The 28000-nt window shown below is 43.9% G+C and overlaps 1 protein-coding gene across 1 annotated transcript in view; it reads left to right on the top strand.

Moving 5' to 3' along the window:
- Positions 1–24296, top strand: part of IFNAR1 (interferon alpha and beta receptor subunit 1) — a 215356-nt gene extending 191060 nt beyond the window's left edge. Inside the window, exons 9-11 of the mRNA XM_078656953.1 lie at positions 4760–4904; positions 15285–15442; positions 23102–24296. Coding sequence (XP_078513079.1) covers positions 4760–4904; positions 15285–15442; positions 23102–23299 — 501 coding nt within the window. The 3' untranslated portion in view covers positions 23300–24296. The remainder of the gene's footprint in view (positions 1–4759; positions 4905–15284; positions 15443–23101) is intronic.
- The last annotated feature ends 3704 nt before the right edge of the window (positions 24297–28000 follow it).

The raw sequence follows: 28000 nt of genomic DNA, 5'->3' as shown, positions 1-28000 counted from the left end.
AAAGAATAAAAGTCAGCTAGCCTGCCCCATAATTTAAAGACCCAACATTACAGTGACAAGTGCTTCCACCTAGAGTTGCCATCTGACCGGTTTTCTACAGGCACTACCGGTGTTTTAATGTCCCGGCCGAAACATAAGGAAATCACTTAAAGCTGTTTGTGTGTGTTTTTTTATATACCCAACTTCAAACAGCAAGTAACATTAGAAAACACTTTTAAGTGTGTTATAGATCTGCAATGAGACTATCCCTGACTAATATATAAAGTAAAGAAAGACAGACAAGCCATGCTTTGTAGGCTGCCTGCCCTCGCTGCCTCGCGCTGCTTGGTCACGTGCTGGTCTCGTGCAGGTCTCGTGCTGCTAGGCCCTGTTGCCTGTGAACCATTGCACAGTTCTCGTTTAGTGCTTCGTACTTCTGTAAATTTAAGGAGCTCCTGGTGTCTGCATGAGCTCTGCCTCCAGCTAGGTACATTGAGGAATGCAGCTCAAGTTATGTATTAAATGAGGTAATTAGTGCTTTTCGCGCGCGCACTTGTCGCAGAACATAGATGCTTGTGTGCCACATCTCATTAGTCACTAAGAGCATGTAAACCCTATCCTCAATGACGTACCGTGGTACAGAGTGAGATCACAAGTGAATTCACAACCTGCTTCGTGGCACTGTGGGGTGGGTCCTGAATGCCTACAGAACTGAATTCCTCTCTTAAAAGCAAGGATCAGTGGCATGAGATGCACAGGGAGCAACAGAAAAAGAGATGAGTGTAATGCTTGAATTCATCTCTGCCACTGTTCGTTATGCAGGCCGTGTCCCTGTGCATGCTGTTTGTGTTATCTTGCCAGTATGCCACTACAGACAGAACTCATCCATGTGGAATTCATTCCTGTTTCTACTCTGCTTCTTTAAGATGGCCTGTTTTATTGACCTGAGGATTTACCATTCATCCCTGAGTGGCCACACTTTTTTGACGATTGTTCCAAAGATATGGAATGGAACGGAAACCAGGAATGCAGCAAGTGTTCGATATTTCTACCCATGGCCATGGGGTGGCAGTGGCTGCAATTTTTCTTCATGACTTTCCCATGAGCCTTTGGAGCTGATCGAGAGTCCTGGTGGGAAGTGCTGGATTCCTTTTCTGCTTTCCCAATCACTCAGTTTGATTGTAAGTGCTGTTAGTGCCTACATTTAGCAAAACATGGCCATTTCCCAAGGTGTCACCTTCACATGTAGTATGTCATGTTGTGCATCTTCTTCTTGCATTGTTGAACCTAATGCATTCAGTATCACCATGCTCCTTACGCTGATCCCTCGTAGCACTTCCTTTTTTTTCTTTAAATATATGTTTATTTTCATTTAAGAGAAACAACACCGTAAGGTGCAAGCTTTTGTACACACGAATAACAACAGTCTGGACATGTTGATTCTATTATATTCGAGTGGGCCACAGCTGGCGATTTTTTGTTTTTTACTTTAGACTGTTGCCTGAAACATTAAAATAATTATATTGTAATAACAATAGAATTAAGATTGGATAAATTAACTGGAAAGAAACCTGAATTCATTTTCCCTGACAGCTGGCAGGCCCTTGTCTGAGGCTGATGTAAAACAAACTGGATTATTTGTTTTTGTATGACAATGAGGCGATCATGTACAGCATGCGTTCTCTGTCCAGATGGGTGCTGTATATTTAATTAGATTGTACCAGCTTTTGACAACAATTCTACTATATGTGTAATGGGATAGCGCCTGCAGCCGTGAGTGCGTGTGTGCGTGCATGCACATTTGTGCGTTCGTGAGCACGCGAATGTGTGGTTGTTTGCGTGAGTGTTTGTTTCTGGCTGCCTTTTATATGCACTAGCCGTGCTTGTTGAGTGGAAGGGTGACATACGAGCAGCGAGATACGCCTTGGTTAATGGCAAAGTTCCCTCGAGCATACAATATTATTAGTAAAACACCTTCCTGAGCTCCGCCCCGCCCGGACCCCCTCTTCCGGGGGCCCCCACCTACGCTCCCTGCACAGGGCCACCATGAGCCTAGAGCCGGCCCTGACCTAGGCCTTGGTATTAAGGCTCAGATGCTTGCTGTGCACCGCAAGCAGGCACAATACATGGCAGCAATGCAGCTGCAGCTCTACAAAACTGCACACAATATTAATCAACTCACTGAAAGTGTGCAGGAGCTAACCGCAGCCGTCAAGGAGAGCAACCAACTTATGGTGGCGCAGCAGGACATCACACGCAGACGCCACAGGCAGCTGCTGACACGGCTATCAGCCTACACGCGCTCAAACCACCTGATTGGGAACGCCACTTCCCAGCTGTCGCGCAGGTCACTGGCCATGCAGATACTGATGGTACAATGCTGCGCAGATGTTGCAAGGGCCCTGGAGCAGGTCACCACCGCTGTGGAGAACCAACAGGCGGCAAGCCATGGGCATGCAAGGGGGGTGGGATGATGCCAGTGAGGGGACATCTAGCCTCAGCAGCCTGTCTGTGCCGGTGCAACCAGAAAGGCGCCGCAGTTCCCGGCCCAACGCTGCATCACGGCAGGAAACTCCCAACATGGAGGTTGAGAGGCGACAGGGTGCGTCCGGCAGGAGGCGCCAGTGACTGTACATTTCCGGCAGTGCCATGGTGAGGTAACCACACACGCCTGCTCAGGATACAAGAGCCTGTATGTCTCAATACAGTAGCACAAATCTTTGCAGATTTAAAGCGCATCGAGAGCTTGTTAAATAAATTAAAGATTTATTTTGAACACATATCTTCCTCATGTCATTTATTCATGTGGCATGCATGAGTGCAGTGTTGTGTGAGGGGTATGGGTGCACTAGAAATAGTTCAGAGTGATGTTGGCGCGGCGCCTGTGTCCTTCAGCAGGATTCTCCCCGTGTGCATGATGCACATGTGCAGGTGGCAGGTTGTTCCCCTCCGACTCACTACCAGACACCTCCACAGGTATCCGCCGCTTGTGGAGTATGGCACACACGGCCACGATGCGGCAGCAGACCTCAGGCCGGTATTTGAGGTTCCCGCTAGTCTTGTGGAGGATGCGGAATCGACTCTTTAACATGCCAAATATCCGCTCTATCACATTTCTGGTGTGTATATGCGCAGCATTGTACCGCCGTTCCTGTGGTGTGGCAGGGTTGAGGTATGGGGTGAGGAGGTATTCAAGGAGGCCTTAGGCGCTGTCACCTGAAGGTAGGAGCAGAGGGTCAGTGCCTGTTATGCGCAGCAACATGGTCTTCACATACTGTATGTGGGCATGTGTACTTACCTTTGAGATGTCCCTCGCTAAATTCCCCCCAGGCAAAGCGGGTGTGTATGCCGCTGTGCCGGAAGATGAACGAATCATGCGTGCTCCCCGGGTATTGTGCCACAATGTCTGTGATGATGGTCTTCGCATTGCAGACCATCTGGATGTTGAGGGAGTGGTATGACATGTGGTTCCGGTACATGTATTCGGTCTCTGCGGGTGGACAGATGTGAATGTGGCATGTATTCGGTCTCTGCGGGTGGACAGATGTGAATGTGGGTGCAGTCAATGCAGCCAATTACATGTGGGAAATGCATGTTTTGTTTGCATTAAGTCCTGTTGGGTTGTTGGGTGGTGTGTCAGGCTCAGCATGGCGTCCAGGAAAGTCTGTAGGCAGCGTGACATTGTGCTCTGTGATATACCCCCTGCAACAGCGACTATCCCCTGGAAGCTGCCGGAGGCCTGGAGGTGCAGGCAGTACTGGACCTGGACATGGGTGGGCACGGCATTGGTCCTCCGTGTTGGGTGCTGCATCAGGGGGCCAAGGTCTCTGATGAGCTTCTTTATCATTGCCCCATTGAGCCTGTATTTGGAGTAGATCTCTTCAGTCTGGCCCAGGAGTGTAATCCGCAGCCGGAAGATGCGCTCCTGGATCCTGTGCGGTTCTGGGCTGCAGCCTGGAGCCTCTGCCGCCTTGCCACGATGTAGAGACCTGGCATTGTGACTTTCCTCATGCTCCTACTGAGTCTCCATGCTCCTACTGAGTCTCCTTAAGTGTGTTTGATTTACCCAACACATGTTTCTTGTTTGCCATTTTTTTTTTCACCAATTGGACTTCATGGTTACCACCTGGTTTTGCTTCTCCTTAAATTGCGACTCGTATTTAGCGATTAATGGTATTTTCGCAATTTGCGATTTATGATGAATGGGAATAGTGATTTATAAGCGAATTCGCAATTTGTTTGCGAATTCGCTATTGATTTAGCTAAATGTGTGGGTAATCGCTGTTAAGGAATCGCAATGGGGGTTACCAAATGGTTTTGCGATTCTTTGTTTTGCGAATTCGCTATTTGCTGCTTTTGTACTTGATGCATTGCGGGAGCGGAAATTGCAATCGCAATTGCTGTTTCGCAGCGATTGTGAACGCAATATCGCTTGATGCATTTATGCCATAATTGTTAATATTCTCTCTTCTCACCTACACCCCCCCCTGCGGATTTTGGTAATACTTCCTGCAGTTTCTTTCCTATTATAGATGGAGGAGGTATATGGAAATTAGATTCACATCAGATAATGGCAATTAAAACAGGTTTTAAAAGTGCCTTATAACCCAAGAATTTGCAAGACAGAACGTTATATGTTACACATTTTAGAACAATTGTATTAAATTGTTTTTTGCGAATTTTACTGAATCTGTCTGAATTGCATTGCTAAATGTTTTAGTTGTGTGACCTAGAATGGTCATCATGTTAATGTTAAGTTCCTCTCTGTTTTTTGTCTTAGAAAACTACCAAAAGTGGACCAGAGCCATTTTTCACCATCTCTGACTTGGAACCTCTTACATTGTATTGCTTAAAAGTGCAAGCAGTTACTGAAGAAAATAAAACTTGTCTTTTTAGTGCCATTGAATGCATCACCACAGCTCCTGGTATGAAATGAAAAGTTATTGTAAAATTACAATTTTAAGTGTAACATTCTGTTTTTGTTCGGCATGACCTGTTTTTAGCTGATTAATTGTTTCTACAAAATTATATCGTAGACCATGCTAAGGTCGTACGCTCTACTGATGTCATTTCCATATATATTTTGCTCGTGGTCAGAGGTTCATTGGGAAATATGTGGAATTCAGTAGTTTACTGTATATACATTTGTTATTTTTTCATGCTACACTATTGTAGCTCTGAGAAAAGCTTAACAGGTTTTTTTGTTTACACATCCCACATCTGCGAGAATATTTACTGCACAACAAATATTGTTACGGCTATAAGTCAAACATAAATCTGATCAATTGATGAATGAACAGTATTAATGTGTTTACATCATATTTGTAGTAGATGAACATGCTCTGCACTCTCCTACTTTCTAGTGGAGTTCTGAAACCTGTTATTCTTAAAAGTCTTTTGTTTTGGTTTCCAGTGTGCATCAAATGGTTTGTGGCCAAGTTCCCCTGAAGCTCACACTGCATAAGGACTCAGAATCCACCTCAGATTAATTTTACCGTGGTCTCTTTCGGTGTTGTTTATTAGTGCTCTCTCTAAATACTATAAGATTGAGGCACGACATTGAGGACCAGAAAATGTCGAAAGTAGTTGTGAAAGTGAGCTTGAGAAGCGATTACCAGAAAAATCTATTTCAACACCTCGCCAGGTTTTCATTCCAAACCACCAGTTCATAGGAGATTGATTCCTGTGGGTTTAACATGGAACGTTCATTGTCCTGACTGTCCTGTAATGCCATTGTAGTTAAGTTCAGGTCGATACTGCAGTTTCTGCCTGAACTAGAACTCCCAATTGTGCAGATCACCACACCCTGAAGACTCTTCCTCAAGCACATTTCGCCAGGATAAATGTGGGTAAATGTGTGTGGGCGAAGGGCTTGGAAAGGAGTAAAAACATGCAGGAATGTATGCAGGAACACTGTTTTCCAGGTTGATTGCCCATATCATATGGGAAGAATTATAATAGTAAAGCAATCTTGCACTCAAAATTATCACTTCTACAATATGTGCAACTCAGGATGTTTAACGATTGATGCTGTGTTCCCGCATTACTTGGCTTGTATTTGGGCCCAAAGTAGCTCAGTCAGGTACGACTCTGACAAAAACACTCATTCCTCAGAATCACCATGAAACACAATTTGGCGTTTGAAGAAACCACTTCAGTTGAGCTTCAAATTACCTAGCCCAGAGAATACTAAAAAGACAGTCATAGACATGCCTACAATAATTTCCATCTCTCAGTCACCATCAGCGCCCCCGATTCAGAGGTTGCGAAGGACCGATTGATGCCTGGAAGTATCAGATGGATCCCATAAAGTGACAACTTTTGGATGCTTATTCCCTTAGTTAGGACAGTGCCCTCAGGCAATGCCTCAAGCTATGACCCTCATATTCAGTGGACATCTTTCCAATCACAATATTGCCATGCGAAGAAAAAGGAGGAGGATTATTTCCTTATAGAGATATGTTGTATGGGACAGAAAAGACAAATACATGTCTTACTATTTTGAAGACTGTCTTACAATCCATTACTGAAAATGTGAATACAAAAATTAAGACTAGATCTATTACTACAGAAATGAAGAAAAATACATTATCTCCTGGCTGACTTGGTGATTAATATAGGCCAGTAAGAAGCTTTCACTCAGCGGCTGGGTGGGGTGAACCTCTTCCCGATCAGATGTGTGTGAATTTGAAGACAGCATGCTAGAAAATAGAGGCAGGTGCTGCCATGACTCTGTGGACAGCCAACTTGTATGCATTGTAGAGTGGTATGATAGACATCAATTTATGAAATGGAGGGTATTTTTCAGTACGTTCCTTGAAAATGCTTTTTGATGGTGAGCTTCCTTTTCACCTAAAGGTGGATGAAAGGCTCACAGATATTAAGAAATACAGAGAAACTGTAAAAGTGACTGTTATTTGGCAACAAGATTGCCCGTATCATAACAGGACACAAGTACACTGTCATAGTCCTTACCAGTTACAGCAAACCTACCAACATCAATTGCAACAGCAGTAATTTCAACATTCTCAGCAGTGCACAGGGGCCTTATTCAAGTTATGGACTATTTTCGCACACTCACTGTGGTGCAGAGTGGGAAATTGTACCATATCAAATCAAATGAGCTGTTCCTAGTGCAGGCCCGAAACCGCACCTGAATTGGGAGCTGCACTACAGTGAAAGGTGGACTGGCTGTTTGAAGCTGCCAGGCTGCCTTTCACCTTGAAGGCCTTAACTCTGCCTTCATTTCAAAGGTCAGGCAGCGATCCTCTTGCAGCAGGGTGCAGTGAGTAACTCCTCCTGCCTACAGAGGGATACAATGTAGGTGCCCCAGGTCCTCCTTTCCTCCCTTTGAAGGGATTCTCTTAGAGGTAGAGTGGGCTGAATCTGCACCACCTCTACTTGAAGCATACTCACTGTGCCACTCGATGGCCTATTTTCCTTGGTGCCCGTATCTGTAAAATGGAGCAGGTGCAAAGTCAGTGTTCCTCATATGCACGGGCTTTACACCCAGGCAAATAAGAGAACACCCCTGTTGAAATTGTATTGGCACACGTTCAGGCTAGTTAAATCTATTTTACTGAATGAGCAATGTGAGCATCTGCAGACCCTTCTACAACGACACATGAAACTGAGGGCAATAGAAGTGGGCTCAGGTACCCATTGCAACCCTTAGACACTTTTCGTAAAAGACCCCAGTGATCGTTTTCATTTTATTTTCCTCCCTTGAATGATTTCACAACGCTTGTTGTGGATGCCTGAGATCTTAGCATACAAGTTGGGGGAAATTGCTTCACATTTGTGGGTACTCTCAACAGTCAGCATAGGGTTAAAGCATCACATTCTAACAGTTGAGGAGTCGCGGAGATTTCTGCACTCCTCGGAGCATGCAGAGTTTCCAGCGAGTGAGGGAAATCTATCTCCCAGCGAGATTTTTCCTTGCTCTCACTCTCCAAGGTCTAGTTCGCGAGTGGGGCGAAGAAAATTAACCCCCTGGTGAGATTTCTCTACGTTGCAGCAGGTCACGATAACTCTCGTTGAGAAACATTCTGTACGCGTTGAGAAAGCTGCAGCTCGAGTAGAAAATCTACTTGAGCAGCAGAAAGTAAGCTGCACCCTCTTGCGCTGCGAATGGTACCATTTGCGATGATTTTACAGCGCAGAACAAATACCTGACGCTCAAAATCACAGAAGACCGCATGACTCTAACGCCCTCTGCCGCTCACGGAACTCCCAGTAGCGCGGCAGAGTTTTTGTCACTTTGCAGATTTCTGCATAGCAGAACTCCGTAAACCCTGCAGAGGCTTCGGTATGCACCTAAGCCAGGCAAACCCCACCACCCTAGTCAGGATAAGGGAGTTACACACCCAAGATAACCCCATGCTCACCCCCTTGGTAGCCTGGCATGAGCAATCAGGCTTATCCCAAACAATGTATAAAGTGTTTTCTCAACACATTCACATCAGTGACACAATAAATACACCACAATATAGAATCACACAGTATTATATAAACAAATATGTTTCTGTATTACATTACATATAAACATAGACCAGAACAACACAAACCAATAATTACTTTGCCAACTAGGCAATTGTCAAAACATCACAGTGCAATAAGATAAAGACTTATATGTTGCACACTTCATAAAAAGCACCAATAATGCGCATGCAAGACAAATCCTGAAATAATACTCGTCATCCTGACAATGCAAGGGAAAAACATATCATAATATCAGGGTATGAAATGCAGCAGTTAGGTCAAGCGGAGAAAGCACATGAGTCACCAAAAATCATTATAGTACATCAATGCCCCCAGCATTATTGACACTGTGACCAAATACATACTCCAAGGTAGGTAGACACAAGGTTAGACCTTGCTATCTTGCTCAAACCAGAGCATAAACATCATAAATCTCCACAATACTCAGTAAGGTACCACACTGTGGATATTACACCCTTTCCAGAATAACCCTGGTGATTCTGCACAAAAGGAGACCACAACATTAAAAATCGAGGGTGCCCAAGCAGAGATATGCCCCCTTAAACGATCACTGTTGCGGAAATGTAGCCATAAAAGTAAAGCAAGGCAAACTTTGTAAGGGGCTCTTTCCAGAGCCTTCCTAGTGATTTGAATGGTCACCGCCTAAGGGTGTCCTCAGCCAAACACACTGTTGCGAGGAGCGCAGCTTGATCGTGCCAGTACTCAGGCCAAGGAAGTAAAATTAGCAACACCTGTGAGGCACATAGTGTGGCAACTCAGGCAGGGAATTAATGCAATAACGGGGAAGCTGGATGCACTACAGGTGATTCCTACTCTCCAGCCCTGAGCAGTGCCCCCTTGGTGTTGTCTGTGTCGCTTGGGGCTTTGGTGTGGTGAAGAGAGTCCTTCCAGAGACGTGCTGGCCCCTGGGATACCCCTCGCACACGGGGATTCCCAACAACAAGGGAGCACCAAAGTGGATGCATGCTTGTGCCCCGGGGGAGCACTGAGTGCAAACTCGATCAGAGTGCCGATGCATGCCAGATCACAGGTCTCCACAGTGCGTCAAGCCCCACGGTAATCGGGCTGTGCTTCTGGTAGATACAAATGTGGCAAGATCAGGAGCACACCAGCATCATGGCTCCCACGGTAGGTCACTCTGCTGTCGGACTCGCAGACCTCAAGAGTCCCATGGCAGAGGTGTACTGATGCCACTCTGGATGGCCCTGGAGTTACAAACAACCATGGGGCTGCTCAACAGGCCCTGGGAGATCCCTGGGGCACCCAAGCAGGAATGTAGGCAGGCCAGCACACAGAGTCCTTGTAGGCAAAGAGGCAGTCCTTCTTGCAGCCCAGCATGCCACAGGTCAGCACACCAAACAAGAGGGTCCAATGGCGGCTCCTCCTAACTGCTTAACTGTTCCCACTGGCAAAGAGCAGTCTGTAGAGCCAGCGGCGTCTGGTTACAAGTCCACGCATTGTCTAAAAACATGGGGTCAGAGTCACTGTACTTATACTCAAAATGTCTTTGATGTGGAGGTAACTTCAAAAGAAATCTTAGAGGTGACCAACACCACCTTTCATTTCCAGCCCTGGCTCCAGACATCAGTAGTGAGTAAACAAGCCCTTTGTGTGAGTGCAGGACACAGCCTGTACAAATGTAAGTGTGCCCTGTCTCCCTTTCTCCCCGCCCAGGAAGAGCATTCAGTATGCAGATGCAACCCAGTTAAACACAACCCTTCCTGTGTGATGGCTGTCTGGAAAGTATGCACAAAGCCGAGTTGCCACTCTGCCCTAGTCAGGCTGCAAAACACAAAGAGTCCTAAGCACATAGAAATGCCCACTTTCTAAAAGGGCCATTTCTATAATAGTAATGGAAATTCTACCTATACCAATAAGCATGATTTATCACCACTATTCCAAACATGGCAACGCTTCTCCTTTCAGATCAGAAATTACCACTTCCACACATATAAAGGAATTCTTAATGCTAACCTATGAGAGGAGCAGCACTCATGAAATAGGGTGTTTGTCACTACCAGGACATGCCATACAATACATGTCCTACCTTTTACCTACACAGTACCCTTACATACCAAGTCACTGTGACAGTAAACTGTGCATGCAGGCACTGCAGTGGCAGGCCTGAGACAGGTTTGAAGGGATACTTCTGTGGGTGAAACAAGCAGCACTGCAGGCCCACTAGCAGCATTTAATTTACTGGCCCTGAGTATATGGGATACCACTAGGGGCTTACAGGTAAATTAAATATGACAAACAGGTGTAAGCCAATAATACCACGTTTAAAGAAGAGAGCACATGCACTGTAGCATTGATTAGCAGTGGTAAAGTGCCCAGAGTCCTATAGCCAACAAAAACAGGTCGGAAAAAATATAGGAGGAAGGCTAAAAGTTTAGTGATAACCCTGTAAAAAGGGCCAGGTCCAACAATTCCGATCACTGACAGTGAGAATATTGATGAAATGGAAAGTAATGTTTAGTTCCCAATTCACGTTTACAGATGCAACTTCTGCAAGAGGGCCCATAGAGTGTGCACCGCAGATAAGACCATGAACAAACAGAAAGGGCTTTCCATCGCATCTGTGAATCACCAACCACCCCCCCCCCCCCCCAAATCCTCCTTTTGTCTGACTGTCTGACATGTCGTAATGTTTAACTTCTGTGGCACTTACTTTTTTATATGTGGGTTTGTTTGATCTGTCTCTACTTATTCCTTTACTGGCGGAACCTTCTCTTCTATTTTTATCATTTATTTAAAAATAAAAAAGGTGCCTTCCTCTGCATGCATGCCATTTACAAGGGGCTTCAAACAATGCATTGGATGTGGCAAGCAGTTCACCATGGTTGATTCAAACAAAAGTGTGTGTTCATGAAACTATGATCCTTTGAGTTATTTCACATTTTCTAAGCTGCTAAGAAGCCACCTCCTGGCTATGTCAAAGGAGAAGCTGATTCAGAATGAGGCTCTGTACTTAGTAACAAGAAGGAAGCTATTGCATTTCTGTAAGAGGGGCCCATTATAAGCCATAGGCAACAGGCCTCTTGGTACTTGTTACAGGGCTTCCGATCCCTTAACCCCTTGTGTGCTCATAACGGCCGCGGCCCGCCCACACACGGCTAATTCCACCCCCACGCCGTGGGGGAATTACCCCAGCTGCCAAGGGGTTAATGGGGCCCTCTGCCTCTCATTTTGGAGGGGAGCCCTCTAAGAAGACTCAGTTGTGAGAAAAACCTCAGGGAGAAAGCACCAAGTTGCAATAGTTGGATTATTTGATGCCAGATGACATTTTAAAACCAAATATGGTACAGAAAGTGTCACAGTGAAATAAAGTGTCGCAGTGAAATGCAAATACAGTTTATTACCCCTTGCATGGCGATTTGAAGGCATTTTAATTAGTGGGTGGAATTCGGACGGCCCCCGGCTGTCCTTCGCACACGCCCACCGTGACACGTGAAGGCCGGGGGCTATCACGAGCATGCAAGGGGTAAAGACAGTATGTGTATTAAAATTTTATACACAAATTATTGATTACATATTAAAAGATGTAATAGAATAGAAACTAGAAATACCCTATAAAAGACAATACTTTAAAACATTATACTCTTTAAAAATAAGGGACGGCGACCAAGGAGGGCTTAATCACAAAAGTATTCAAAGACTCCAAGAGCAGTTACTTTGCCACTGTCCAATGCAAAGTTTTATAGAGTCTACTGGCCTGAAGTAATTAAGGGCAGACAAGCAGCATATGGGACACCTCTTCTGTATCCTTAAGTTGTATTCGCTAACTTCATTATGCTCGGAGCTACTCTCTTTTCTACCCTCGAAACATCAAAAATTCACAGTCACCCAGTTTTAAAAATTCTTTTTCACCCGATTTTGGCCTCATCACTTTTAATTCTCAGAGCGTAGCTCCTTTTAGAATCATGTGGCTAAATGAAAATCGAAAGCAGGTACCCAAACAGAAAGAGGAGATGATCATTAGCAGTCAATTTCATATTAAATACAGCCCCAGCGGATGGAAATGTCATGCTGGGGTTGGTCAAGGTTCAAGATTGGCTTACTCTGTGTGAGAGTATCTAGACAGGATTTAAAATGAGACCTGAATCTACAGGTGTCAAGCAAAGCATTTCTAAACAATAAAGTATCGGTCTGCCCATGCACAAGTAAACCCATAGAGGCGAAGTAAAGTAGTGGGGTGTCTTACAATACAGGGGAGTAGTGACATGCTTCATCATTGGGTACATCGTGGCTGCTAAAAGCCAGGATGTGTTCGACCTTATTCCAGGGAGCTTGTTGTATATATATTCTTTTTTTCTGACCAGGGATTAATATTACTACTCAAAATGACACATCCATGCCCAGGTATCCATTTATTCACGGGGTGGATAAGCACTATAAAAATAATTATACTTATGATAATTAAGGGGAGGGGCAAAAAAGGAATACTATGGTCCTATGACCCTCAGCTTGCCAATAGGTTTCTGCCCTATTCTTATGGCCAAAATTGGTCCAGTGCATTTGTCAGGACAAAAGGAATGTCAGTGTCCCGGTCCGATTCTAATGTTCATTACACACAGAGGTCTTGCACGTATAATTACATGTGACAGGGAACGCTACTTGCCTGTCCGGGGACTTGTACAAAAGTACCAGAAACACCAAATCCATATGGATGTATTAGTCAAGCCCCTTGGGTTGCGGATGCTTGTTTGGTCAGACAAATTCCAAGAGTCCCTAAACCGCAGTGTACCTCCTTGGTACCTCACTTCCCGGCTCGCCATACTCCTCTTTATTTCGAGAAAACCCACTACTTTACTTCGACTCTGTGGGATTACTTGTGCATGGCCAGATGTGTGCTTTATTGTTTGAAGTTTACGTTCCAGGAGAATGGATCTGAATCTTTCCTAACTGTTTAGAAGGTCTTCCCTCCCTTTTAGGTGGTTTCTTTCCTTCGAAGGAAAATCTGCCGTTTTGTGTCATTGTCAACCAAAACATAACAGATTGCCCTCTCTGGCAGCTGTCTCTTGATGTTGCCATTCCTTTTCCATGCCTTTCCATTTTCAAGAGCGAGATCGGGGAAGAAGTGGAGTCTGTTCCTTTGTGGTATTCATCACCAGCTGTTGTGCCTGCTGATAACAGGTTGACCTTGTTTCGGAAATGAAACCTACAGGACATTGTTGCTCTAGAGGGTGCAGCAGTAGTTGCCCCAGAGGAGGAGTCTAACATGATGACCTGCTAAAAGTCTTTGATTATTATGGAGGAAGAGGGGGAGCTTTTGAAAGATTTTGATCCTGTTGTTGATTGGCTAAGGAGGGATTAAAACATTTTCATGTGTGACTGGATCATGCTCCAGTTGTTCTGAAAAAATCTGTAATAGTGTGGCTTGGAAGTGTCAAATGCCACCAAACGCTAGAGGAGTAGCAATATGGTGGTGTAATTGTCACATCAAAACAGAAGTACATATCCCAAACATGCAACAGCAAATTTACAGTGTCACACTCCACCCACTCTGAATCTTGACAGAGGATTTTAATTCCTTTTTGGAGCTACTGTTATAATTGGGACATTGTTGAAGTCACGGTGTGATTTTCAGCACAGGCCAGTGCCTTCTTTGACTGCATTTATGGCAGTCCTTAATCCACAGTGTAGGAATGCAAAGAGCAATATGTGAAATGGGGATCTAGGTTTTATAGATGTTAAAGAAGAGGGTGACTTAATGAATGGTGAGAATTACAGTGCTGAAGCATTGGCACCTATTCATGATGCCACAATTGTATATTATAATCCCACTAGACCTATATTTCTTTTCATAAGGCTTATAATGAGCTCCTGCTAGGGGCACGAAAAGCTGCTCTGCTACACAAAGAAATGATTTCTTATTTGTGTTTGTCACGTTTTATTTTATTTTTTATTTTTGTTTAAACATTCAACTTTTTGTATTTCATTTTTTTTTTAAATACGAAAAGTTGAATGTTTAAACAAAAAGAAAAAATGAAATAAAACGTGAAAAACACAAATAAGAAATCATTTCTTTGTGTAGCAGAGCAGTTTTTCGTGCCCCTAGCGTGAGCTTATTATAAGCCTTATGAAAACAAATATAGGTCTAGTGGGATTATAATATACAATTGTGGTTATTTCTTTTTCCCCCTTTCCCTGACCTACAAGTTATTTGTTTCCTAGGGAGGTGCCTCAAACCTATCCAACCTATTCAAGATGCCGCCATAGGTACCAGAATGCCCCCCCCCCCCCAAATATAGAGTATTCTTCAAAAAAGGAAACCTTTCAAAAATGTGGTGTCAGCAAAAATAACCAGACCCACTCTATTGAATCATTTCGTTCAACAAGACCCTCTGTTCTGTCTCTTTATAATAATAAGTTTTGGTAATCTACATCAGTAGGTAGGAAAGCTGCATATGACCATTTTGCAAAATCGACAGTTTTTGCCTTCCCCCCTTCTTCTCTGAACTAACACTGTGCTGCTCAGTGTCTGAGTCAGTATACCGGTAGAGGCCTCAGAGTGCTATACGACGGTTAGCTTTGAACATCTACGTCGTTTCCTGTGGAATTGTTTGAACAAAAACACATACGGGTACATTTTTCGCCATATTTTCATGTTGCCTCTTCTTTCGTAAAAACGAATACATTTGTAAAGGTGTATTTTTAACAGTCGTTATACTGCCTTTGAACGTTAGCAGCTAGTATATCAATTAGTGTTTACACAATATGTTTTATCGTTTCCTTATGCACTTCATCATTCCAAGGAATCTTAAAAAAAGAAATATTTATTTTCTTTCTTTTCCATCTAGGTGAATCTTCGTTTTGGAAGATGCTGGCTGCCTTCGTAGCATCTGCCATAGCTGTAGTTTGCATTGTGCCAGCCTTATTTTTCTTGTCGCGTTACTTAAAGCAGTGGATCAGTTACGTGTTCTTCCCAACATGCACATTGCCTTCCAACATAAAAGAGGTAAATCATTTTTATTTACATAACCAAGCCGAAAATGGTGTAACTAAAATTGAATGGCAAGGAGATATTCCGTCTCGTTTGTTATAAATGTTTCGAGGTATAGTTTATGTTAGTAGCATGTTACAGTTCATCTTGGTGGTGATGAGTGCTTGGGTTTTTGTTCAGTGTGATTGTTGTGGGGGCCATGTTTAATCTGTGTTACATTTCTTTATAGAAAAGAGAAATGTCTCTTGTTTGTGTCCTACATGGTGATGGCATTGGCTTGTAATAATAATGATGTTAGTTGAATGTTTGTGCTAAGGATTCCACCAGAGGCATTTTGGGGGGCTCTGATGAGGATGTGATAAACTGGTCTTGGCTTAATGTAGGGCCTACTACTGTAACTAAGCTTGGACTTTGCATGAATATATCAACTTATTTCTACTTGAAATATGTGGGTTTCTTCAAATGTGCATAATGTCTTTAAACCGCAATCTCAGCTTAACCACTAAGGAGCTGCAGCAACACAGTAGCCAATGGCATGAAAGATTTTAGGAGGGCGGGTGAAAGGCCTAGAGTGAGCTCTCCAAATGTTCCAATATAGAGCTCTTCTGAAATGCCTCTTTTCAGTATCAGGTTGGTGACTGAATTAGACATTGCAATCGTGTCTAAAGAACAGTCTGTTTTAATGGGAAGGAAAGGGGAACCTGAGTAAAAGTTGAGGTAGCAGATTGCATTAGAAGTTGCTAAACACAAGTTTGGAGATAAATTAACTTTGTCATTACATACTTATGGCAAAGCATGTCACTCAGTAAACATAAAAAACCTCACATTTTCCACATCTACCTCAATGATCATGGTACCCACTGCACCTGGTGTACTGTCCAAAATATTTAGTTTTACATCTTGTTAATCTCACTGTTTCTCTTACTATTGCTGTTCCACATATGTGTATTTTTACCGAGGTAAAGTGCACTGATTCTTCATGGAACAGCAGCACTTTTTGGAAACCTCAATTACATTGTCTTTTACTCTTCCTCAGCTTAACCATATAACAGGGAATTTGATTTGCTGAGAACGTTGAATCACTAAGAATACAAAAATGTTTATCCTGGTAGTCACTTCTTTCCATCACTCAGATATTACAGGATAGAAACATGCATATTAAGAAAATCTCTTTATTGAATATGGCATCTGCAGCATTTCGTAATATCCACTAGAGTAAGACTAAGCATTTCAATTTTACAAAGGTTTCTGTAAACCCTCCGATATTCTTTGTAAATTTCTAGTACTGTCCTCATCTAAGATGTCACAATTCAGATCAATTCCCCAATTGCATTTTTTTTAGCCTACAAATGTAAATTGTCCTTTTACACAAATTTGAATATTCATGAACTTTCTTTTATATTTCTGTCTGAGCCAGTGGTTAGGTTTTGTAGTAAATAGTCACCTATAATGTTTGGATGATATAAATCAGCCTCCTTTTTCTTAAGCCAATACCAAAGATTTAAATGTTTCCAAAGTATTTTTTAACAACAATTATGTCTATATTTCAGTGCTTACAAGAAAAAATCTTGGGTTGTGTCTGAATGGAGGGCTTTATAATGGCTACACTTGGGCGAGACTGCCAGCTGTAGAGGCAATCTGAAAGGAATCCACCCCTAAGGGTGTCCAACGAAGTGGAGACCCTACCTTTCTTAAACCTTCACACACTGGATTGCCTGACATTGTTCTGATTTGGCTAGCACATTGGGTGCGTGGGGTTGCATGTCAACTGGACCCACACTTGACTGCCATTGTGCCACTTATACATAACCTCCGATGGCAGTCCCCCACGAAAGTGAGCCAGCGCAAGACTAGGTTTTGACATGAGCACAGATCTATCGAGGATGTTCTCCCAGTGGTGTAATCAACATGGCCTGTGTGTACCCTGATAGTTGGGTGGAAGGAGGAGTGCTGGTCCAAGGAAGGTGGGAGGTCCAGGGTAGCAGAGGATTGCTGACTTCTGGCTGGTGCAGAGACACACACAGGTGTGGCACACCAAAAGCAGAACCATGTGAACCTGGTGACCAACCCCTCAGAGACACAAGTGCTGCACTAGAGTTCTGGGCCAGACTTTCGTTCCGTGCCACAGACTTACTTTGCCTTGCTGGCCTAATGGTCCATTAACCTTGAAGGAACTTATGGTCTGGGTCTGCTGATGTTCCTCCTTCTTGCCTTAGGACCAGGCTCCTTAAATGGAATGATGTGGGAACCATGGCACTCAACCTGCTCCTCAACGGCATACTGTTGGCTCTCAGCTGAGAACCGCTGGGTAAGGATTATATTACTGAAAGGTGGGCTGGTTGTGCCTGCTTCTCAGCACCTGGTGCAAGATCCTGACCTGCTTCAGGGTGGTGGCCCTTGTAGGGGAGTGGGTTGATTTGGGGCTGCACCTAGCAGCAGTGGAGCAGTGGGATTGCTACACCTCTTCAATCAATCAATCAATCAATCAGGGGATCGTAAGCCACTACTCACCCGTGAGGGTCTCAAGGCACTGGGGTGGGGTTTCGCAACTCCATTCAGTTGAAGAGCCAGGTCTTGAGTGTCTTCCTGAAGAAGTTCAGAGTGGGTCGTGACTGATGTTGATCGGAAGATCGGCCAGGTCTTGGCCGCAATGTAGGAGACCGCCCTTCCGCCTGTTCTGTCTTTGCTGATGCGTGCGGTTTCGGCTAATGCGAGGTCGGCAGATCAGAGGTTTCTCTTTGGTACGTGGAAAGAGATCCTCCCGTTGAGGTATTTGGCTCCGGTGTTGTGGAGACATTAGTACGTGTTGGTGATTATCTTGAAGGTGACTCTTTTCTCTATGGGGAGCCAGTGGAGGCTGCGCAGGTGTTGGGGGATGTGTTTGTGTAAACGGATGCCGAGGACGCATCTGGCTGTGGTGTTGTCTATGGTTTGAAGTTTGTGGAGCAGAGACTTGTTGATCCTGGCTTAGAGGGCATTTCCGTAGTTCTATCTGCTGGTTATGAGTGTGCGTGTGACGGTCTTCCTTTATTCTGGGGGGACCCATTTGAAGGTCTTTCGGAGGATGTGGAGGGTGTTGAATTAGCAGGAGGCGACGGCATTGACCTGTCGGGCCATGGAGAGGGAGGAGTCTAGTACGATGCCGAGGTTTTGGGCATGGTCCGTGGGGGTTGGGGGGCTGCCGAGGGCGGTGGCCCACCAGGTGTTGTCCCATGCGGAGGGAGAGGGTCCGAGGACGAGGACCTCCTGTCTTCTCTGAGTTGAGCTTCAGGCAGCTGCTGCTCATCCAGGATGAGACGACCTTCATTCCTTCCTGGAAGTTGAGTCTGGTGGTGACGGGGTCTTTGGTGAGGGTGAGGATGAGCTGGGTGTCGTCGGTGTAGGATACTAGGATGAGTCCGTGCTGTCTGACGATGTCGGCGAGCTGGGTCATGTAGATGTTGAAGAGCGTGGGGCTCAGCGACGATCCTTGGGGCACTCCGCAGTTGAATGCTGCAGAGAGGTCGAGTCGGATCAGGGCCGCGGTGTGTCCCTGGTCGAGGAGGGAGCGTATGTCGACTGTGGCAGCGAGTAAGGCGGTCTGTGTGCTGGTCTCTTGTCTTGCACTTCCTTGTGCCTGTTTTACGGCATAAATGGAAAGCTGACCTAGTGTGAAATGCGACTGAGGCATAAAGAGATGGCCAGCTCCTAACAGTGGTAGAGACCCAGCAACGTGATGAGATAACAGCAGGTAGATTGGTGTCATATGGCCTCCTTTCTACAGTGCTATTATTGCGGTGATGCAACATACCCATAAGGGGATCTCATCCACTGCGGCGAGACCCAACTATGTACTCCCACAGTGGGAGCCATAGTAGGTCCAGGCTGATCTTGGTGCATGTACAGCTGAGGATACTGGCCATGTATCAACAGTTATTGCACTTATTATCCCACTGGGGACCATCAGCCAGTTCTTTTGTGACAGTGTCCACGCTGTGCCACTCGAATGTTACCCATGGCGTACTCAGTCTCCTCTGGGGTCACCAGGTGCCCTGAACTTACAATGAAGGAACGCTGCCAGAGGCATACAAGCATAACTACTACCAAACAAGTGCTCGCCAAGGTCCATGGGCGAGGGCATACAACTTGATGACACCCTGTTCCAGCCAGTCATGGGCACACCAATGGAACAAGACCAGAGGGTCATCCTACCCGAAATAAAGCAAGGTCTGTCATGATAGAATCCAAGATTGTGTCTCTGATTGACAGAATCGACTGGATGAAGGAACAGATTGATAAACACGAGGACTGCATGGATCATTTGGAATGGCCAGCGTGAGCAGCCTCCGCCACATGAATTGGTTTGCTACTATATTATATTATATGTGCGAGGGAAGGCACTTCATCAAATGGCTTTATGTTGGTATCCGAGCCCACCCAGCAGTGACCCTTACCGATCTGAGAGCCAAATGGTCAGGTGAACTGGGGCGGGAATTGTATGATAAGGACTGGTCCGTTATACTAGAACCTCCTAAACGGGTGACCCGTAATGCAAAATTTAAATTCATACAATGCATGGTTATTCACAGGTCTTACCTAACACCACGCCGTCTACAGAGGTTGTTCCCAAACTCACAACATTGCTCCCCCCGCTGTAAGATGGAGGAGGCAGATCTCATCCACATGCTGTGGGCATGCCCACACCTCAGAGGGTTCTGGGAGGAGGTATGTCGCATCCTGGCGGCAACCACACACTTGCATGTCGCGGACAATATTGAAGAGTGCCTGTTAGGGTTGCATAAATGCACAGGCCCTCAGAAGGTTCAACTCCGATTTTTAGGTCTCGCACTTATAATAGCAAAGCGATCAATCACTATGAGGTGGAAGGCAAAGAGACCTCCTGCGATATACACTTGGCATAGTGAGGTAGTTTGATGGAGCAGAGCTGAAAGTGCAGTTATAAGGCATGAGGAGGCCCGGAGGTTGCGTAAAAACCCGACATCCATGGAGTGGGATGTTATGCTGGGGAACTATAAAGCCATAGACCCCGACCCTCCTTCTGGCACCCAAACTACGCATTAACACGCATGTCCAGTCGCAGCACCCTGGCTGCAACAGCACTACTAGTCCCTACACGCACCCGCAGAAGTTCAGCACATTACGCAAGTTCGTCTGGGGAGCCATTATTAAACCTGTCTGCAATCACGAAGGGCCAGAACGAGGGAGGGAAGAGGGGGGGGGGGTAGTTGTTCTTAGTTGTTAATGTTGTTCGAAATATGGACACTTATAAAGTTAAAGCAATGTATTGCATATATATTTTATTTCACAAAGGTAGCAGTGTTACTATCACATATGGTGACAGCCTACTGTATACACTTGGATGCTGTAAAAATAGCAATGTTTGTAATAAAGGTGATAGATGTTTGTTACTGATACATGCGGCACTGGAGAAAACCCAATAAAATATGTTTTAAAAAAAATAGATCAACTAGAATGGCGGGTGTCAGATGCAGAAGACAATGCCAATGGATGCAGCGAGAAACTCCTGCATATGAAAAATTACCTAGAGGTAATCCAAGCTAAAAATGAAGGCCTGGAGGCTTGTTTTCCCAGCAACAACCTGTGCAGATTGGGGCTTCTAAAATCTATTCGCAGAATAGATGATTATGTAGAGAATGTGTTGGCAAGTATGTTTGGGAAGTTTGCAGTCACCTCCATGCTCTCCATAGAATGTGCGCACAGATCTCTTGGACCGTCCCCCTCTAGGGGCATAATCAGCCAGTAGATGAACCTCAAAGACAATGACACAGCCTTACACCTCACAAAATGCTGAGACCTTGCATATGACGGTAATAAGATATCAGTGTAAACAGACTTTACCCTTGTGTGACAACCAGCAAGAACTAAGTTTCTTCCAATCAAGAGGAAACTGCAACAGGCAGTGATGCAGTATACCCTGAAAACTATGCATCTAAAGGCTGCACATACTGTCTGATCCCAAGCAGGCCACCAGATTTTGTAGCAGGGACATCCGCACCTTACAGAAGTCAGAAATGGAGGGGCAGATAGCGCCTCTTATCACCTCAGTGATGCTGACTGATAAACAGATCGCACTTTCATTGTAGATACTGTCACTGTTGATAGCACGGTTATGTTTACTCCATACAATCAGTTTTACCTAGAATGCAATAGACACAGTTGAATATTCATGTTTTATGCTATGGACTTGAGTGGCCCAGAGTCTTCTGGACCCCGCTCTCGACCTCTAGGCCTTTGTGGAAACTGCTATACGAATTTGCTAGTATTCTTCAGTGATGTTTGCAGTCATGGATCCCTGGGAGCATTTTTCACTCCCTGCATTCTTCGGCCGCCCACTCAGTCTCGAGTGGGATGTGTGTCCTGCATCTTGGTCACCTCGGGGAGTGAATGATCAGGCTAAACTTGCCAAGTATTCACTTATCTAAACAGACACAACATTGATATTGGTCTCCTACAAAAGAAAACCCATCTTTCTGATCAAATGATCTCTACGCTGCGTGGCAATTGGATTGGTGCTGCTTGCGAAACATCCATCTCTGCATAAGCCAGAGGTGGTGTAACTGTAATCAGAAAGAGTACCCAAGTGCATCCTCAACTGGTAATATGAGATTGGGAAGGTAAGTATATGATCCTGCATAGCATCTTACTGAGTACAACTGTCACCATTATCTGTATATACAGGCCTAACTAACATAGACAGCCCTGGTCTTTTTTGAGAGGTTTGGCTGATAAGTGCACAACTCAATCCACAGGCACCCATTTGGGGAAATGATTTCAATGTGGTCCTTGATCCTTTGTGTGACTGATCCAGTACGACACACAACCATCAAACTCTGTGTGCTCAGAAATTGCATGTGATCATGTCTAATGATAGTATCATTCATATCTTGCTCACCAAGCACCCTTACTCCAGCGAGTGTACTTATATCACATCTGCGCAAAATACATGGTCAGCCAGTCTGTCTTGAATCCAGTGGCAAAGTGAGGAAGGGACCCACGTCTGGGCACACCCTGCCAACTTAGGGCGAACAAAGCAATACCGGTCCAGGGAGTTGGCAGGGTATGCCCAGACGTGGGTCCCTTGCTCACTCTGCCACTGGATTCAAGATAGCCTGGCTGATGAGGATTATGAATCCGAAATCGGTCCCAGGATGCTTGTTTCCGGTCCAGGGAAGACATGGCTTGGCAGTTCGGGCTGGACTGTTCCCATGAGCCACAGGGTCAGACTGATTTGCATTTGGCCATGGGGTGGTGGAATGAGCTAAAGAATGATGATGGATTAAACCCAGATCAGTTGACTGGGGTGAGTGTTTGATTTGCTCAAATGCTCCGTCTATCATCCACTTTGGTATCGCTTTTTACTACCTGAAAAATAGCAGTGATAGATCACAGGTGGTGAAGCACAATTGTCCTTTCAGGTGTCCCAAGAACCACCACTACAGTGATTTGCTTTAACTTTCTCCAAGAGTAGGGATAATCTCAGTAGTTCAACAAATGCATGTTAATTGTTCACAAATGCTGGGAATGCATGGTGTCAGTAGGTTTTCCCAGTTTGCTTTGAACAAATGTGTATCTGAATCTCCATTGTTGGACACTGACAAAATATTTATGAACACTGCAACTATGAATTAATGGTTTTACCTCATTTGCTTGCAGTGCTTGGAGGACCACCATATGAACAATGCATTTCCAGGATATACAGAGGAGCCTAAAGAAACATGTTGTGAAGTGGAGATTATTAATCCTGAAGAAGGTGCAAAAACTGGTCATGGACTTGAAAACAAGCACTCTAAACAAAGTAGCAGAGATTCAGGAAATTATTCGAATGAAGATGAAACTGCAGCTTTTATATGACATTGAAAAGAGGATTTACAGTTCAACTCAGATGGATGCAGGAAATGCTGTATTGCACAAATATTGCAAAATCTCATCTCAGACGTCACTGGAAAGATAAGCACTCGTGCAGTAATGAATTGAGTGTGTGCCTGCAAGCTTCCCAGTCGGTGTGAAAGTGCCAGTTCCATAAATGACTGCATTGCTAAGGACACTATATGGTGCCTTTAAGTGTTATTAGTTGACATTGCACTACAATTCTTCACATTTACAGCAAGGACAAAAAGTTCCATCTTTGATAGGCCATTTTGTCCTAGTAACAATGCATCATGATCATCTACAAGTACCATAAGGCTACCAACAGCTCTTTTTCACAGCTGCTGTGGCAGCTGTAGAAGGTGTGGGCAGGCACATTTCCTAGTAAAACATTATTTTATGCAGCATGTGTTTTAAATCACATGCTGTCCATTTTTGGCCATTATTTGTTGGGTTTCGAATAATGCTACGTTTTCCATTTGAAGGTTTTGTTTCATTCTCAAATGTGCATGGAATGACCTGAGAACCAGGCTCTATCTTAGATTGTATTTCCTTCATCAACGTCAAAGCTGAATTCTGTGCCCTTTCCAAGAAGTATGAACTGAGTCAGAGAATTGACAAAGGGGTACCGGAGATCAGCACAGATGCTGGGAAAGACAACAACACACTCGGAAACGTATTGATTCTCCTCTGGGAACACAAATTCTGCATACTTCAACCATCACATGGTATTTAAAATATGCTTACAGAGAGATCACAACAAATCTCTTTGACTGTTAAAAGTTTTCATGGCTCTTAAATTGAATGCAATGAAGACATTACATTTTGATGTGAAAGGGGGTACAATTATACACTTGTAGGGGTCACTACATGAACATTGGAAGTGTTAAAAAGAACAACTATAGCAATCTGTCAAGGACTACACGCCATGAAGGTCAATCAAGTTTCAATTGCAACTCCCACCAGTAGCCAAGGTGCCATCCTGAATTTTAATAGTACATATGAAAAATGTCAAGGGTCTCCTGTAGAGGGTCCTAGACAGGCGGAAATGCCACAGGGGCAAAAACCTCACTGGGAACCTTGTACCTGTTGATTGAAGATTTATGCAGACGAAGAGGTGCAAGACACAAACCTGACATCAGGGAATGGAATATGAATTGAAAGACCAAGCAGGTTCTTTCCAGAAAACCAATCTAAAGGGAATTCTAACTTCAAGGAACACAAATCAAATACTAAAAAAGGAAACAAATGGGTGATGAGTGCAACAAAAAAGAATATAGGGGTGAATGTGTTACAACACATCCATCATTCATTAATGCCTGATTTTGTGTGTGTGTATATATATATATATATATATATATATATATATATATCCTTTACTCGCTGCACTTTCCGGAACATGTGGACCCAAGAGAAGTGGCGCGCATGCTGGCAGAGCGTACCGGCTGTCATCAGTATACCAAAAGCTCCAGTAGGCGCGCTCTCAGGGTACATACAGTACACTCAAACCAGAATCGTTGCCGAAAACTGTTAAATTACACACCGCATTTCGGCTGTCCAGCAGCCTTGATCACATGTAATACAGCCACCACTCAGGTGCCTTTTTAACATTGCATGGTGAAAAGGGAAGAAGGACACATTGGCCATATTGGAGTGGTTCCGAAATAAGTCAGAATGCAGGCAAAATGCCTGTGATGGGTACAAGTGCATTTACCAGATACATCAGGTACAATACACTAATTGATGACCCAGTTACAACTCCAAGTAGTTTGCTTTCAATACAAAAGTACACAATAAAGGTAAAATAAGCAGCGAAGGATCTGTCATACGTGAGATAGAGAAGTATGAGAAGTCATGTCTGTAAGTGCAGACTCCTGTGAGTGAAAACATATATATAGCAAGTTGCACCGCTGTCTTGAACAAGCATTAATAAGGCTTAGGCACTTCCCATTCTTCCAAAACATAGCCTAAACAATGTACACAAAGAAGAAACCTATGTATGATATCCTTCGTCTGATGTGAGACTCAGCAGCACAACCAGTTCACTTTGCCACCGATGCTCCCTACAAGTTGTGGAGCACCCCTCTGGGTGACTACAACCACTGAACTGCTGGCACCTCTCTTAGTGACCGCAACCACTAAACTGCTGGCACTGACTAGGCTCTCAGGAGCCCAGCCATGCATTGAGTCCATGAATCTGCTGTCCGACTGTGCAATATGTGCACTCAACACTAGTTGCCTTAGGTAAGATCCTGGCCTGGATGTTAGGCATTATTGGAGATTTAACCAAATATTTTTTTTAAAAACTCTACATGAACCTCTTACACACATCATAAAAGACCGCTACGCTTGCTATTTGCTCTAAGCTCTGCTGTGAGGAATTGCCGTCTCAACGCATGGGCATGCTGGTCTGTTGCCCGGGGGCCCCACGAGCATAGAGGCCCCATGCTAATCTATGCACAGACCAGAAATTAATATGTTTATTTTTTATCGATAATTTACATTTTTATTCCTATGAGTGGTTGTGTAGACAGGGCCCAGTGCACTGCTTTGACCGGGGGCCTATGCCGTTAAAATGTCTCTGTTGTGAGGACATATAGAATGGCCTTGAAAAGAAGCACAACTAGTGTGAGAATCTGTTTTAAAGAATGTATTCGCTGTGTCCTCATAATTTTACTCACTGGTTTAAAAGTGGGGGGGGGGGGGGAATGCTGCTTTACGAGCAGCCTGTGATCTGAAACTGCTACCTCTAACAATCGATCTGCTTCTGTTAGTCTTGTAGATTCACATTCTATCCTCCCCATTAACAGGAAATATGTACAGGGAAAAGTAGTCACATACTCAGAAACCTACCTGCAGATGGGGAAAAGATAACGTAACCTCAGGTGGAATCTTTATCCTGAAGCATTGTAGTTTTCAAGAAGCAAAAAAATCACACCAAAGGCTTAGAAAGAAAAACAAGCTGCATTTTGCGTACTCACCACTAGATGGCAGGGTAGCACGCAGCCTGGGTCTACCTTGTGGGCCTCAAACCAGTTTTTACAGACAAGTAATGTGTTGCTTTTAATGTGTTGCTTTTTATTAGCTTCAAGAATTCCACTCACAAGCTCAGCAAAATGGTATCATTTGTGCATTATAGTGAAGTGCACTGAAAGTTAAATGTGGTCCAAACTTTGTCTGAGCATTCAGCTCAACAAAAGTTTCAAATGACAAGCATTTTGGTCAAGTTGTAGCAAGATTTTACTGATGCCAAAGCTTTAACTTCCTGCTCAAGTTAACTATGCACGATGAAGGAGAATGAATGTGATATATGCGAACAAAGTTGACTTGAATGCAGCACTCGGATAATGTTCCTGCTAGGTGCTAAAACGTGTGTGCTCAATTCTGCCATTTCGTGTTTTAATGAAATGGCTCAATTAATTAATTTAGATAAGTCAAGAAATTCTTTTTTTTATTGTGTTAAGTATTTAAATTCTGACTTGTTCAATAATTACTGAGCTGCATAAAAGTTAGATTTTTTTTGTCACAGGAATTTTGCGTTCCTATGCCATTTTATATAAGCTACTAATTAATTAGGAAAACTATAAAATCGTTTACATGGGGTCACTATTCATGTTTTTTAATACAATTTTTTCTGAAACCTTTTTTAATTCAATTTCATTAATAGACGCTATACAAATGAGTACACAAAACATAGACTAAATGCAGTACATGAATGCATCTTGAGAATCATACCTGCACATATTGGTGTGTCACATAACAGGTAACTGCATTATTGGCCTGCATTGCAATCAAGGGATTCTGGTGATATTTACAAGGCCAAAGGCTTCGTAGTTGAAAATGTCGCCTGACCCCCAGATGAGAATACAAGACCATATAATACATGTTTACATGTTACTCGGTATGCATTTTTTTTATATGACATGATTTATTAATTGATTTAAGTACTCTTTAGAAGGATTTAAAGCATTTGAGCGCCATCATTTTAGTATCCAATGTTTGGTGGAGACTGCGCGTATAACTCTCAATAAATTGAGAAATGTGTGTTTTTGCTTGGAATAATGGGCTTACATTTAAAGTATGCTTTATTCACAAATGTATATTATTCTAAGTCAAATTTTGTAAGAAAATTAAAGACGTGCATTCTAAATTGTGGTTTTCGCTGTAGTACATTGACAAAATGGAGAGGTTTAACAAGACATATATAAAGAAAGAAAATAAAGTGCAAAAGGGGACAGTGTACCTTTTTGCTGACTGGGCTGTGTATTTATAATGTGTATTTTCTCTCTCTGAGGAGGATCCATTGGTAGATGGTCGAATCAAGGCTGGGCCTGGAAGGGTAAGCTTGTCAGGTGTGTTGATAATTGTTCTAAGAGCAGAACTGCCATTGTGAAAGTGATGAAATATTGTGTTAACATTTTTATTTGTTTAGGAAAGGTAAATATCCTGCAAATGAATTCAGCATTGTTACATGTGGCAAATAATTCACAGTTAAATCACTTTTCTGTGACATTTGAGCTTTGAAACCACTGACAAACATTTAATAAGAAGGCTCAACCATGTAATATGGAGAAGTGTGGCTCACTGGTTAGAGGAGGCAGACCCTGAAGCAGAGGTCAGACCCGGGACCAGGGTTCAATTCCCGACGCGGCAGGGTCTTGAGCCCAAATATCCACGGACTCGATA

Source organism: Lissotriton helveticus, chromosome 8, assembly GCF_964261635.1.
Source record: "Lissotriton helveticus chromosome 8, aLisHel1.1, whole genome shotgun sequence".
In the NCBI taxonomy this organism is placed as follows: Eukaryota; Metazoa; Chordata; class Amphibia; order Caudata; family Salamandridae; genus Lissotriton; species Lissotriton helveticus.
The sequence above is the reverse complement of the archived record's forward strand: the minus strand, read 5'-3'. Positions and strand labels throughout refer to the sequence as shown.